At 37.9% G+C, this 13,806-nt stretch overlaps 1 protein-coding gene and 1 long non-coding RNA gene across 6 annotated transcripts in view; one reads left to right on the top strand and one right to left on the bottom strand.

Annotated features, from left to right (window-relative positions):
• The window catches only part of LOC140670000 (dipeptidase 1), an 85,778-nt gene extending 72,805 nt beyond the window's left edge, over window positions 1–12,973 (bottom strand). Inside the window, exons 1-2 of one of the 5 annotated variants that reach the window (XM_072900311.1) lie at window positions 12,748–12,973; window positions 8,200–10,416 (exon numbers count right to left, since the gene is read on the bottom strand). In XM_072900311.1, coding sequence (XP_072756412.1) covers window positions 8,200–8,324 — 125 coding nt within the window. In that variant the 5' untranslated portion in view covers window positions 8,325–10,416; window positions 12,748–12,973. The other 4 variants (XM_072900312.1, XM_072900315.1, XM_072900313.1 and 1 more) reach the window with 4 other exon arrangements.
• The window catches only part of LOC140670013 (uncharacterized), a 67,434-nt gene that overhangs the window by 5,440 nt on the left and 48,188 nt on the right, over window positions 1–13,806 (top strand). The window lies entirely within an intron of this gene.

The following is a 13,806-nucleotide window of genomic DNA, read 5'->3' as shown; positions in this document are numbered from 1 at the left end:
AAAAATCGACGTCCCTTTTGTCTTCGCTGCGGGTGCATGCAACTCCCATATCTTTCGGTTTTTCCCCTTCGAAATACGTTTGCTGACAAATAGTTCTGCACGTGTACCTCTTTTTGGAGACATCGATCGTGGCTGAGCATACATATCGAGCGTGTAGCGAGATTATTTGTCGATTTTTTTTTCACGACTTTACGAAACAGCGCGGGTTTTGCTGGCTTTGTGAAATATCTCACGACTGTACTATCAATAAATGTCGGCGAATCAACATTCCAAACGTGTCGAGGAACGTAAAACAATATAAGTAATTTAAATCTTTTTTTTTTTCCACCAAAACGGGCCGTATTCAATATTGAAATATTTAAGAAATTGACTATAATTGAAATAGGTAGAAATTATATTATTATACGGAAAGGCTTTTCTATCTTAATGTTTTAATTTATTTTATGTTTGTCATCTATTACTTGTGCGATATATTCAAAGCCGCTCCCATTTGATTCATAAAATCTAATCCACCATGTTCTAACCACGGGAGTCACTAGTAAACTTCATTAATACCTCTTTAAAGTTTCTCCCCTTCTCCTGGCAAACTAACTTGTAACATTTTAAGGCTTAATATTGCCTCTCGCAACAGTGACAGTTTATTTGGTAATCCTACGTTATTTGCGTGTTACGACTCTATTACACATTATTGACTTTTTTTTTTTATTAACCCTACCAGCATACGCAAACGTTACTGCCTCATATATTCATATATTCATGAAACTTGCGAGGACTATGTTATATTACGGTGTAGAAGATTAAAAAATGTTAAACGTATTGTCTGCGTGTTTTATTACAGCAAACACTTTTATTATGTTCAAAGGTTGCATGTAAAATTAAATTAATAATTAAAGGTAATGATAAATATATTTTTTTTCTTCCAACGTAACGAAATAATTGGTCGCATAAAGTAAATAATTACTTTTTATCAGATTACTTTTTACTTAATTATATTTCATAATTTTGCACATTTTCAATCTCCCTCGCAATTTTCAGTCAGCGTGATACAAGTTGGAATATTACGATGTGAAAATTAAGCTCCGTTGATATGACATTTGCACGGAACGCGAACTTTGGCTACCTTAACGAAACGAGGAGTAAGCAAATTTTCCCAATTTACCATTCGAACCGTGAACGGGAACGGAATCAATGAAATTTCGCGACAGTTGTTCCGCAAAAGTTTGCGTCGCTTGATTTTCGTCGTACGCGCGTATCCCATCGTTTCTCTTGATTCTCGGACCTTACCCGAGAGTTTTCGGTCACGTTTCTGGATTCAAGATCCAGATCCGATTTCAGAGAACAGAATCGCGTCCCCGAGAGATTCCCCGAGAGCGCCGCGCCGTACGCGTTCGAGCAACTTTATGAAATAGAGTTACGCGTTGCTGCTACATTAATTCCACCGGAAGTTGATGTCTCTGTTGGTTCCTGCCGCGTACACATATATCGTGGACCGTGAGCGCGTGATGCCGAAAATTAGCCTTACCACATTCGCCGTCGACGATCGTAACTATACGAAGATTTGTCTTCCTTTCCGGATAACTGTTCGAACAGATATTTCTCGCTTCTGAATTTGCTCGCTTCTATTCACGTATCTTTATCCTTCATTTTCTTTAGTTATGAATATTTATTGTTCTTTTCTCTACATTTTTTTTATATTTATTTACTTTTTTTAATTTTTTTATTCCATCCGTAAATTACATTTTGTGATTACATTTTCTCTCTTTTATTTAGGTCTATACAAATTAATTCCTTTAATCTTGCATACGCTAACATACTAACTGAATCGTTTTTAGCACTACTCTGTCAACCGTATCTATTTATTTTCGTCTTCCTGTCTTCTGGTTGGTTTATCGTTTACTCTCTCCGCATTTCCTATGCACTGCAAATTACTTCGTTAATCTGTCTACTATCCCGAGCGTTGGCCGAATGAGATCCCGGATTAGTACCTAGCGTATTTTTGTCCGAATTTCAAGATGCCCCCGATATGAGCGCCGCCATCTGTCTTTCCTCCCATGCGAAATTTCCGACTTGGAAACATCTCTCGGAAGAAACTTAATTAATTATTACGTTGACTGATTTTGATTAATACGTATTTTCTATGCCACTGCAAAAAGACTAGGTACGTCGTCGATATATACATCTTTTTCCCCCCCTCCATTTTTATTCTAAATTTTCTAGCGTTTATATGATTGAGCGTAGAGCGATGGCTCTGCCATTGTATCGTTTTATAATTGACGTAGCACGAAATTGATATGTAGTTCCTACGAGAATGACTTTTAAAACCTTTCGGGCAGCCATCAATCGATCACGTAAATCCCGAGCGAGCGAGAGGGCCGCCTCCGTTGCGTTATAATGCGATCTCACGGTGACCGGCCCTTCACAATTCCTCCGTTTCTTACAAATGGATTTAGTGGACGGTGCCAATAATTCGTTTTCATTCTTTTCCCCTTGAATTACTTCGTAGAATGGCGGATTTAAAACGAGGATACGAGAAGATGGGATCGCGATCGTTATCAGACAGAGGATCTTCTTTCTATCCGCGTTCGTTGCCATGTTATTAACGAACGTTCGACGAAAGCCCCCATCGAAGTTCCGCAAATTTGACGACTTCGCAGCTCGTTAATAAAATCAATTATAACTAAAGGCGGCAAAAAATTAGCAAAGTCGTTTGAGAATGTTCGCGGGAATTTTAGATTAACGAATCCGATATCGAACTTTGCGTCCGGACTACTAGTGCTCATCAGTTTCACAAGAGAGAGACCATGTCTTCCTTAAAGTAACATTTAAATATCTTTTATACTTTTTCATTCGTGCTATTTGACCATAAGAGAGCAGAATATAATGTGAGTAATATTAATAAGACTTAAAAAAAAAACTTAATTCTTTGCGTGAATATGACAGAAACACAATTTTTTTCACTTGCTTCTAAAAATAATTTAATTAGACTAGAATAATTTTTGATATAAAGAGATATAAAAGAGAGATTGTGTTACTCTTTTTTTTAGATTCTAATAAATTGAGAAAGTAATAAGACTAACAAAAGAAAGAAAATACGATTTTTAAAGATCCTCTTTAGAAGTATCTATTTTTTATGAGCGGTACATCGTTGACTTATTTTGTTAGTTTTCTATAGCTCATGTTTCCGATCTCGTACTTATCTATAATGCAGGTAGAAATCGAAAAGAAGAATGTCATTATTTCTCACTCCTATATCCGTGAAAGTGGAACAGGCTCAATTGTTCGATTGTATTCGATGAAACCGCCTGCAATCGTACGACGAAATAGAGTCGAAGTAAATTGAAAATGCTTTCTTGCGGTTTTTCTGATTTTTATTTTCGTGTACAAATATTGCAACATAGGCAGATGAAGAAGCGGAGCTAAGACTCTGCTATTATATTTGTAAAAATATAGCTTTGTATAATAACTATTTTGATATTTTCTAGAAAAATCCAGTCCATTGTTCGAAATAGAATAATCAGACATTGCACACTTAAATTCGAGTGTAGCTTCGATAATGAATTAATTAATGTCGATTTCGAAAAGAAAGGACGATCTTATTGAGTGTCTTTAACATCAGGAAACACGTTTGACATCTTACCACATGTGAAAAATACAATAGTTTTCTAAGTAAGACATTTCCTTGAAAGTAGTCAAACGGAAATTCGCGTACAATAAAAGCAAAATTGCCTTATAAACGTATTCTTTACAGCAAAACAAATTTTGTTACAGTATATGTGAGAAAGTTTTTTTTCTAATTTAATATATTCGAGAAAGAGTATCGTGTTTTGTCAATTTTAAAAGAGCCAAGTCGCGTAGTTTCTAGAATTTAAAAAATTTTATTTAGGAACAGCTATTTTCTCATTTCATGTTTTCATATTTCTTTCTCTTTCGTTTTTTATTTTGCAGAACGAAGAAGCTTATATGAGCATTTCGCTTGATATCGCGAAATTTTCCTCGGCGGGTATAGACTGTAGACCGGTTAAAGTGGCTCGCATTTTCATTATTTCGACGACATTACCCCAATTTCACTACCGAGAGCATAAATGCGTCTAATTATGGTACAAATGCGCGTCCTACTTTCACTAGTACGCTCGACAGGAAGGGGCAACATTTCCATTAAATAGATCACATTTCGACTTGAAATTTTCTGCGTGTGTAGGAAGGCGTGAAATTGCACATCGCACGGCAGGGTAGCGGTTTAAGCTGGCCTGATGAGAGAACACGAAAAAACATAATTGCAAATAATTAAAAGCACTCGGGGCATTCTCACGACCGCTCCCGAAGGAGTCTCGAGAATGTTTCGGTCGCGCTGAATAGTCGGAACGTGCTGCTAACACCGGGACCTGTTCCCGCAATTCTTTCCTGCGGTAGCGTTACTCGGAAGTCTCTCGACATGTTACGGTGGCACGTTGGAAACTACCCTCGTTGTGTCGTACCACCCTCTTTCTGTCTTTTAACTCACGCTCCCACCGACCACCAGTTTGGTTTAACCGGCAGAGAATTACGAAGAGGGCAATTAAATATTTCTGCAACGAGCGACGAAAGCCATAAACCGCAGCGATGTCATAAGGTTATTATGGTCGTTGGTTCATTATGGTTATCAGGTTTACAGAGGCGTATTTCCGAGATCTCTGAAGCTGTCGGTCGCGTAATCCTCCTTTCGATGCTTGTCGGCAAGCTCGTCGACGCGACGGTTTAATTACACGGCAACGCGATGCCACATTAAGCTATTTCAATTACAGACCGAATATACTAATTTGACGTTGCTAGAATTGAGAAACCGTGTTTCTCGTTCTCAGAATAAAACTGCAGTGTAATTTTTGCTCATCATTTTTCCGATTATATTACATTTTACATATATTTTCTATAATTATTATCCCGCTTTAAATTATTAAATCTTTAGTCGTATCGGTGAAGGGGAAGAATCTAGTTTGAATTTTAAGAGAATTGCATATTCTTTCTTCGTCCATCATTTACTGAAATTTACAGAATATTATGGATTGAATAAAAATCCGAGTTACAGAGAGTGTATATCAAATATACACCAGGTAGTTGATAGTCGAGTTTCGCGGGAGCCGATGCGAATCGGTAATGCGTGCAAAACGAGGATAAATGCGCGACCGATTGCTTCGTAATCTTCATACGGTACGTTATCGCTTCTGCATTTCGCATTCCGTATTCAGCATCCATTTGCGAATCCTCAAGCGTTAATGTGGGATTGAGATAATCGCGCGCTTTAAGTACAATCGAGTCATTTTATCTATCGCATTTACGTCATTTATATACATGAAGCTCAAACCTTAATATTCTCCGATCTGTTGGCGTACATTTTTTTCCAGTTTTAGCAACGACACGTGGCGTTCGTTGCCCGCGGGTTGTACGAGGTACTTCTTTTTCAGGTCGGAGGGATGAACTATTATTTGACGCACACAATGCGTCCGACGAGGCTTTCACTTGTTATCGGTAACGAGTTGCCTTCGGCTCGCCGACATCGGGGAAATCGCTGGCGTGCCTCTTCCCCGATGTCTTTTATCGGAGTCACTTTCAAGAGTTTCTCGGAGTTTGCTCCGTTGGAATCGGTGTCCAGAACGGAAGCGGAGTTTGAATTTCCGGAGGAAAGACGTGTTTCGCAGCGGCGAATTGTGATTATTATTTAAGATTTACTTAGTTGGGTTGATTTTAACGGCACGATGTTGTTGTATACATATATATACCGTTCCAAAATTATATATAATTTTTAAAATTATATTTTATTTTATATAAATGTTGTTTGTAATAACATCTGTAAAAATGTGTCAAAGTATTTAAATAAGAATTAACGACATAAACATAGTAGATTTGAAATTCCCTGAGTGAACGTATTTAAAAATGTTGTTAAACAAAATGGAGGAATATTAGACGTTAGATACATCAATATGGATACTCGTATGGCGAATGCACGCGAGTGTACACGGAGTAACACGCGCGCGAAATCGAAATATACGGAAGTAGTAGGTGGAAGAGACACACGAGTTTGTACTAGGACGAGAACCGGAAATTCGTATCTACCCTCTGGTAACTCGAGAAACCCGGGGACCAACAGCCACAGGCTACTCTCCCGAGTAAATTTCATTCTCCTTGCGTCTCCTACCGATGCACCTTCCACTCCATTCTCTCGAGTTTCTTTTTTATTTTCTTCTCTCCATTAACGTCCTTTCTTCTCTGCACTCGCAAAACTTTCTCATTATCTCAGCGAAAATGCGCGACTTTCTTTCTAAGACTAGTATGATTCAATTGGTTCTTTTTATTTTGTTTTTGAATAAAGAAGCGATTCTAGTGGTAACCCTGGCGAATCCTATTCACGCAGTGCTACCTTATTTTTAATTCTCGTTGCATCTAGAGTATGATCTTATTTTTGTTTATTATCCCATCTTCGTGAAAATTGGTCCAGAATACCAAGCGGCATTGTATTCTCTAGTTTTAAACATTACATGATGCACATTTGCAAAATTACGAAGGAATTTCGAACATTTAGGAATTTTTTGAACTTTTTATTTATTTTAACTTGTGTACATGATGCACACACATTGCAATAGAAATACTTTTTGTTTGATAAATAACTTCTGTAGAGTTGATTGCATATAAATAAAAATGAAATAATAATAGTTATAAAAATATTGAATGCACTATACGTTATAATGTATTTTCGTCAAAAACAAAAGTATTGTATTAATGTTTTGATAACCATTATCTCTCTCTCTCTCTCTCTCTCTCTCTCTCTCTCTCTCTCTCTCTCTCTCTCTTTCTCTTTCAACTTGTCATTAATTTATCCAAAATTAAATATATGTATTTACGAATCAAGTTATCCGTGAGAAATAAATATTTTAATTATTCTGATTTCGTATACTTTCTGACTTTTAATTTCTTTATTCAATCCTGCGAGTTTCTTCTGATTAATATATCAAATATCAAAAATCATTTACTTTTACTTTCGTTGAATATGTATCGACAATATTATTACTCTCGAGTAGTAAATAATTGACCAATTAAATGATTGCTCAATGAAATTGTTGCTAGTAAATACACACACGGATGCAGCATGTCATAGCAAATCGGACAAGACGGACATTCCTTTGAAGTCTAATTGCCGGTGTAATTAGAACCACGCCCCCGGCCATACAAAGTCGACCGTGTGTGTCGTTACGATGACATTGTTCTTGCCGGTTATAAATTCGTGTCGTATACTGCGGTCAACGATTATATGATGGAATTCAAGTTGTTTGTTGGATTTTTGACTGGGCGTTTTTCACTGCTCGTCAACGTGACAAAGAGGCGTGTTAGATACGCGAGAGAACAGACGCGTTATTCTACTATTACTAGGTTTCGTCAGAATTTTATGACGGAAATTTTCACACGAAGAATTTACTTTTGTTAGATTTTTGGGAACACAATCCGATTATTTTTCTTTTAATCTGACGTCTAAAATTTTGCAGAGTGCAGTGCATTGACATCTTCAATTGGTGTCGATGTCATTACAAACGCATATTGTTTTAAGACTAATATTAATTACGTTAATTAAATCGCAGCTTTTTAATATATCAGCTATGGCATATTTTCATACATTTGCGAGAGTTTTCTTTAGTTTTTACTATTTTTCTCTCTCGCGTACACAAATTACACTAGTTTAGCACATATTTTCCATCTGTAGCTACTTTGTGAAATATTGCGGAACAAAAATAGCTGCGGGCATATATAATATATATACAATTCACAAATCCACTATCTACAGTTCGCGAACACAGATAAAAAAATAATAACAAACAAAAAAATATTATTTGATATTTATTGCAATTCAAATTTTTTGGATTTAGAGTAAGAGAATTATTAGAACAGTTATCAGCAGTAATTTTTTGCTGCAATTAAAGACCATTAAAATTAATAATCTTGTTTAAATAATTATACATTAAAATTAATTGTATTGTATAATTATTGTAATTATACAATAAAATTAATTTGATTGTATAATTACAATAATTATACAATAAAGAATATTTAAAATTAATTTCAAAATATCTAGAAAATATTTTAAGAAGAATCCACACATTTCGATAATTTGCGTTGAATGTCTTGTGATTTGTTGACATGTGCCCGGCTTATATGTATACGTAAAAGTTAACTTACCCATCTATCAATGGCACGTCCCTGAGAATTCTGCGAGCTGCCGCGAGGCGATCCCCTGCGTGGGCCGCGAGCAAAATCCTCGTCAGTAGCTGACCAAGGACCATCACGCCCACCACCATCCTCATCCTCCTCCTCGCTGGACTCGCAGTACGTCCTTACTAATGTCCTCATGCCATCACCGTTAACCCACCGGCTCACCCGCAGCACTTCCTTCAACCGGGTTGCAGGATGGCCGAACGTAACAGGATTCTTCGTCGCGATTGCGTGTCTAGTTAATTTTCTCGAAAAGATTATTTAACGCGAGCATTCTTCAGCTAATCTCTAAGATGAATTCTTTGTCGCTGCAACGATCACGATTTATTGCAATCTCTCGGGATTTTTTGAAAACTCAGATTCGAATCTTTAATCTTAATAGTTCTTGGGGATCAAGAAGAGATCGCACCGGCAATATTTTTCACTGATGAGATCTTTCGAATCACGCACTCGATTTTATCACCGCGCACGTGGGAACCGCTTTCTCTCTTCCCTCACTAGGATAACAAAGTTCAAGGATCAGCGCTTGCTTGCCTCTTCAGAACTGACTCTTATCTTCGGCGCATTCGTCTTCGCACATCCTCGAGCCCACTCCAATTTCTCACATTCAACCGGCCTGAAGGTCCACTTTTTTCACTAGCGCGATAGCTACTTTAAGCCCTCCTTTCCCCCTCGTTCTACCCAACCTTCCAGATTAACCTTCCACCCTCATCGCCATAGACTCTGTCCGATGCAGCTGCTGTCTCCGCGTTTCTTATTCCGTTTGGTTGCACCTCTTCCGATTTCTTGTCTCTCCGACCGGAATATATCCCTCTTTACCCCGCTTGCCCGCCACTTAATATCTTTGCATGGAAAAATTAATGTCTTTTTAATGCAACCGTCGATGTTTGAGATCGTGGAGCATTTTGATCGATTCATTCGATTGTTACCGTAATTCGAAATTCTTTCGGTCACTTTTGGAATTAATTTTTCGAAGTGTGAATTCGCTGAATTTATTACTACTCGCTCGAACGTTTGCGGTTTGATCCTTTGCTCACATACATTCTCATCGATTGAGAAACCAATTGCCTGACGAGCACTTTCTTGATCGAACTATTCTTAATCATTTACGAGATGTACGTATTGTACTCTTTTCACTTTGATTCCATTCGCTGCAAATTCTTCGAAGGCCACTATTGAAGATGACTATCGAAGCGCCGAGTTTGCCTTAGGATTTACCCTGATAGTTTGATCAGGGACAGGTTTTCAAAAGTTTCGCTTCTGTATCGTCTTTCTACTAGCCTTCAAGGATTGAAGGTCTTTTCCATCGAATAGCGCCCTTATCGACTTCTTCGTTCAAGATCTAAAGCCGCTCGGTAATCGAAGACACGTCGCCTTCCGCAATTCTCGCCAATGTAAAGTGCTGGTTGAAACCACTTTAGCGAGGTTATTAATGTTGATGGTCTTTAATTTACGTCGGCGTCGACCTTGAGCTCGTGTCTGACGCGTTTTAACCGAACGCTATTTCTAACGGGTACATTTAAGCAAATTAAACTTTCCGTTTAGTCAAAATGATCTGCATATTAATTATGATGACATTTCGATAATATCGAATCTTTCACTCGCGATTTGTTCGATAGACCGGCTCTCGTACTATTTACGGCTCATGCCATTTGCAGCTGAAAGTTTTACAAGAGGATACTCCCCCCAGGGATGTCGCGCTGCAAGGATCCCACAGGCAGTCTCGCTCGTTATGTCCCGAAGATTAATTAGAGCGGCGAGAAACGGAGGCGTTCTGCGACTCGAGCGCGCGAAAATATCTTCCTCTCTTTATTCCTGTGGTTAGGGATCAGTGTTCTAGAATGTTTCCTGATACCATCCATCTTCCGGTATTCTTCGCGTGCGACACAGGGCTCTTTCCCTCTCAGGGCAGATCAGGTGTGACCTCTTTTTTTCTGTTACTATTACTATTACTAAATCACTAGCATCGGCGACGGCGTTTCCTAATCGCGTCCGTTACGCGGCACTGGCACAAAACGCAATTCAAAAATTCGTCACGATTTATTCGGCACTCGATAAAGTTTCGCGATTAATTTTACGCACTTGAAAAGCCGATAGAAAGATTTCGCTGCCGGCGTTTGGACGTCACTCAATTATGGATCGCTGTACTGTGGTCGACTCGGATATTTTCTAATTTCTGCTGACCTGTAAAGAGAGGTGGATTTTCGTAACTTGCAGACCGAAAAAATCGAATTATCGCGCGGAAGAATCTTTAATATAAAATATTTTACTTTAAATCGATTACGATAGCTCAGTGTAAAATTATTGCGATCTATGAGATTAAAATACGCATCAATTTATTATATATATTACCAGGAAATCGAGTTTGAATTTCAAAATTAGTTTGCTAATGCGCTATACAATAGCTCGTATAAACCGGTAGAAAGCGGTTTATAATTAAAAATTAATATCCACAGTAACAATCAGCTTAACTACGTAACTATAGCTAGAAGCAATTACGTATTACGAAAAAAAATATCGTTATGTGAAGATTTTTTTTTTTTTTTTTTTTTTTTTTTTTTTTTTTTTGCGTAGAATGAATAAAATTTTGTATCTCTTGGTTTTTATCAAAGTCTCTGTCAAAGTCTTATGCTTGTTATAATGAAGACCAGATTGATTAGCGTCGCATCGAATTATGGAAAGATCGATCAAATCGGTGCACAATGTCAGATATAATTGATGACTATAATCCGTTGGTCACTGTTATTCCCGAGCGAATTATCATAGCAATATTTCGAGTTATCATATACGTTGAACATCACAGAGATAATTCCCCGTAATTATCCTCTCTATTCACGTTCTCTTTCTGACACGTAATCTCATTGTGTTCGTCACGTCGGACGTGTAATCTTCTTAACGCGAGCGCGGTTAGTAATTCGACAGCTTATAGAAGATCGGACAAACCCGCGGCGAACGATGGCGTGCAACAACGAGGCCGTTAACGTCGACTGCGACTAATGAGTTAGCTTGTTCATAATTATCGGCAGACGCGGCCGCCCGCTCTCACACCCGGTTATCGCCCTGATACACAGTATTTATCTGCATACCCATGATTAATTAGCACTGATGACCGCACCTTTTCAACCACTGCGGTAAAGCATGTTGTACATGCTTGTATGTATATGTATATGATATTTAACCCGGCGAAATTCAGTATTTTCCTATTTTTCTTCTTTTTTTTTGCGAAGGATTCTAGAATACTTCTCTACAAACGTATCATTCCAAAAGCTAATAAATCGAACGATTAATGGAAAAATTTAATATAAATATTAAAATAATTTTCGTACTAATTCGTAATTTAGTAATATTTTTAAGAGATATGAATATATATGATATATATGTACAAGTAAATGTGTTTACTGCGAGAAGCATGAAACAACTATGTTTTACAGCGTATATATTTATCTAACAGCCTGTATATCACGTGTTTATCCGAGTTTACAAAAAGTAAAACAAAATTGACATCACTCACGGAAATGCGACGTTATAATTTCCTTTTTCATGTCGCACTCAAGTTATCATGTTAATTTAAATTTTTTAATTCATCGTTTGACATTTTTTTCACGAACGCGCATATTAAAGGACGTTAATTGGCGCGAGGAAACTTGCTCGACGCTGTTAGTTTAATATTCGAAGATGCGCGCGAACACCCATATTTTAGCGTGACGTGGAAAAGTTGACAAGTTAATTTAGCGACCTGCAAGATATACGACTATCGCTGATAGTAACTGACTTTTTCTCGAAAGGAACACGCGAATCGGCACAGATGCATCTGACAGCTACGTTTCTTGGTAGACATTTCGATCGTGCCTTTCAACAACGTATCGAATCACCGGCAAGTTGCCGCGAAGTATTGTTTTTAACAAAACTTATAAAGAAAAGTTTCATTTACTTTTCCACTTATAATGTGTAATCAAAACTTTTCTGTCAAGTATAAATAAAATACAACATTGCAGATGACGTTGAGACAAATATTGCAGCGATTACTGTCATTCAGTAAAGTCACGCGTAATCATCGATACCAAAGGATTATCGAAAATATTTTTTCCTAATGAGTAAAAATAAAATCTTTAATTATATTTTTTCTCAATTTATCATTCGTTGCTTATATATAATGTATATAAAAATTTCAATTTTTTATGTAAAGAATATTCTTATATATTATATATTATATTTGTTTGCAATGACAGATATCTGATTTAAATAAACGCGATGTTTTTCGCGGCCATTCTCTCCACCCTTCCGCTCTTACAAAAATTCTGGTCGTCGTTCCGCGGACAGGTTCACGTTCCATAAAAATCTGCGCGCGGGTCAGGGCGCATCTGTTCCGCTCGTAAATTCCAGAGGAAGTGCTGACCGATATAAGTTATTTTTCCGCGCGATTTTCTTCGCGGTTGTTCGCGGAAAAATTTGTCCGACCTTTCGGCTTTCTAAGTTTCAAAAACGAGATTACGAGACGATCGTTTACGGACGTACAGGGATGAAGCAGGATGACAGGGAGGATCTCTCACTCCGGCGAGGGATGTGACGTGCCTTGGAAATTTCGTACGTGATTCTCTACTTTTCGTTTTCTCTCTTCTATGGTCGTGCAGTGGGATAGGTCGGCGCGATCGTGACCGAAGGGGTGGAACCTCGTCGGGAGGATGCGTCGCGACGCGGACGACGGCGCGCGAACCGAGGACCGTTGCTCGCGGTCCGGAGTTGAAGACCCGACTGATGGAAACGCACGCAGAAACTCCGGCATACTCGAGGGCGCAGGCGCCTCCGCGTCTCTCCGCTTTATGATCTTTTCCCGTTACACGAAAGCTACCCCGTCGCCGCGCTGTTCTCGTACCGCTGGTGCTTTCCAAAGTGTCGCTGTCCTCTTCGACATCACGCGTCTCGACCTTAGGTCGGTCACGCGCTACCTTTTCCTTTTCCGCTAGCTCTCTTGAATTGCAACTTTGTACACATATGCTAACAACATACATATGTGTACAGTGTACATGATTGTACGGTTTACTGAAACAAGTATCTTGTATATGTTTAATTCTGTTTTATTTTTTTCTTTTATTTTATATACACACAAACATATTTTTACAAGTGCTACTTGAAAAATAATAATATATTTATAAATATATTTTAAAATAATATATTTGCAATAAAAATAATATTGGAACAATATATATATAAATATTTAAAGTAAAAGTATATATACAAATATATATTAATAAATCTCCTTGAGAATTATTGAGATAGAAATTAAACAATTTCTTTCCTCGTGTGCGAACGAACATATCAAACTTGTACTATATACATGCGGGTTTTACGGACTTTACCCGTTCGTGTAAAGTAGTGGAAAAAGAAAGTAGCGGGCGCGGCAGCGTTCTTATGTCGGGTTACAGCTGGTTTTCTTCTCTGGCAGAATTACCGACACTCCGGAAGATAGGTCTGTAACCTCGCAATTTTATATCGGCTTGCCAAAGAGAGAGAACTTTTTAGCTTACGGGGACGGAGTCTAATTAAATGCAGACGGGCGTGGAATGCATTCGTAAG

This window comes from Anoplolepis gracilipes, chromosome 10 (genome assembly GCF_047496725.1).
Source record: "Anoplolepis gracilipes chromosome 10, ASM4749672v1, whole genome shotgun sequence".
Classification (NCBI taxonomy): Eukaryota; Metazoa; Arthropoda; class Insecta; order Hymenoptera; family Formicidae; genus Anoplolepis; species Anoplolepis gracilipes.
The sequence above is the reverse complement of the archived record's forward strand: the minus strand, read 5'-3'. Positions and strand labels throughout refer to the sequence as shown.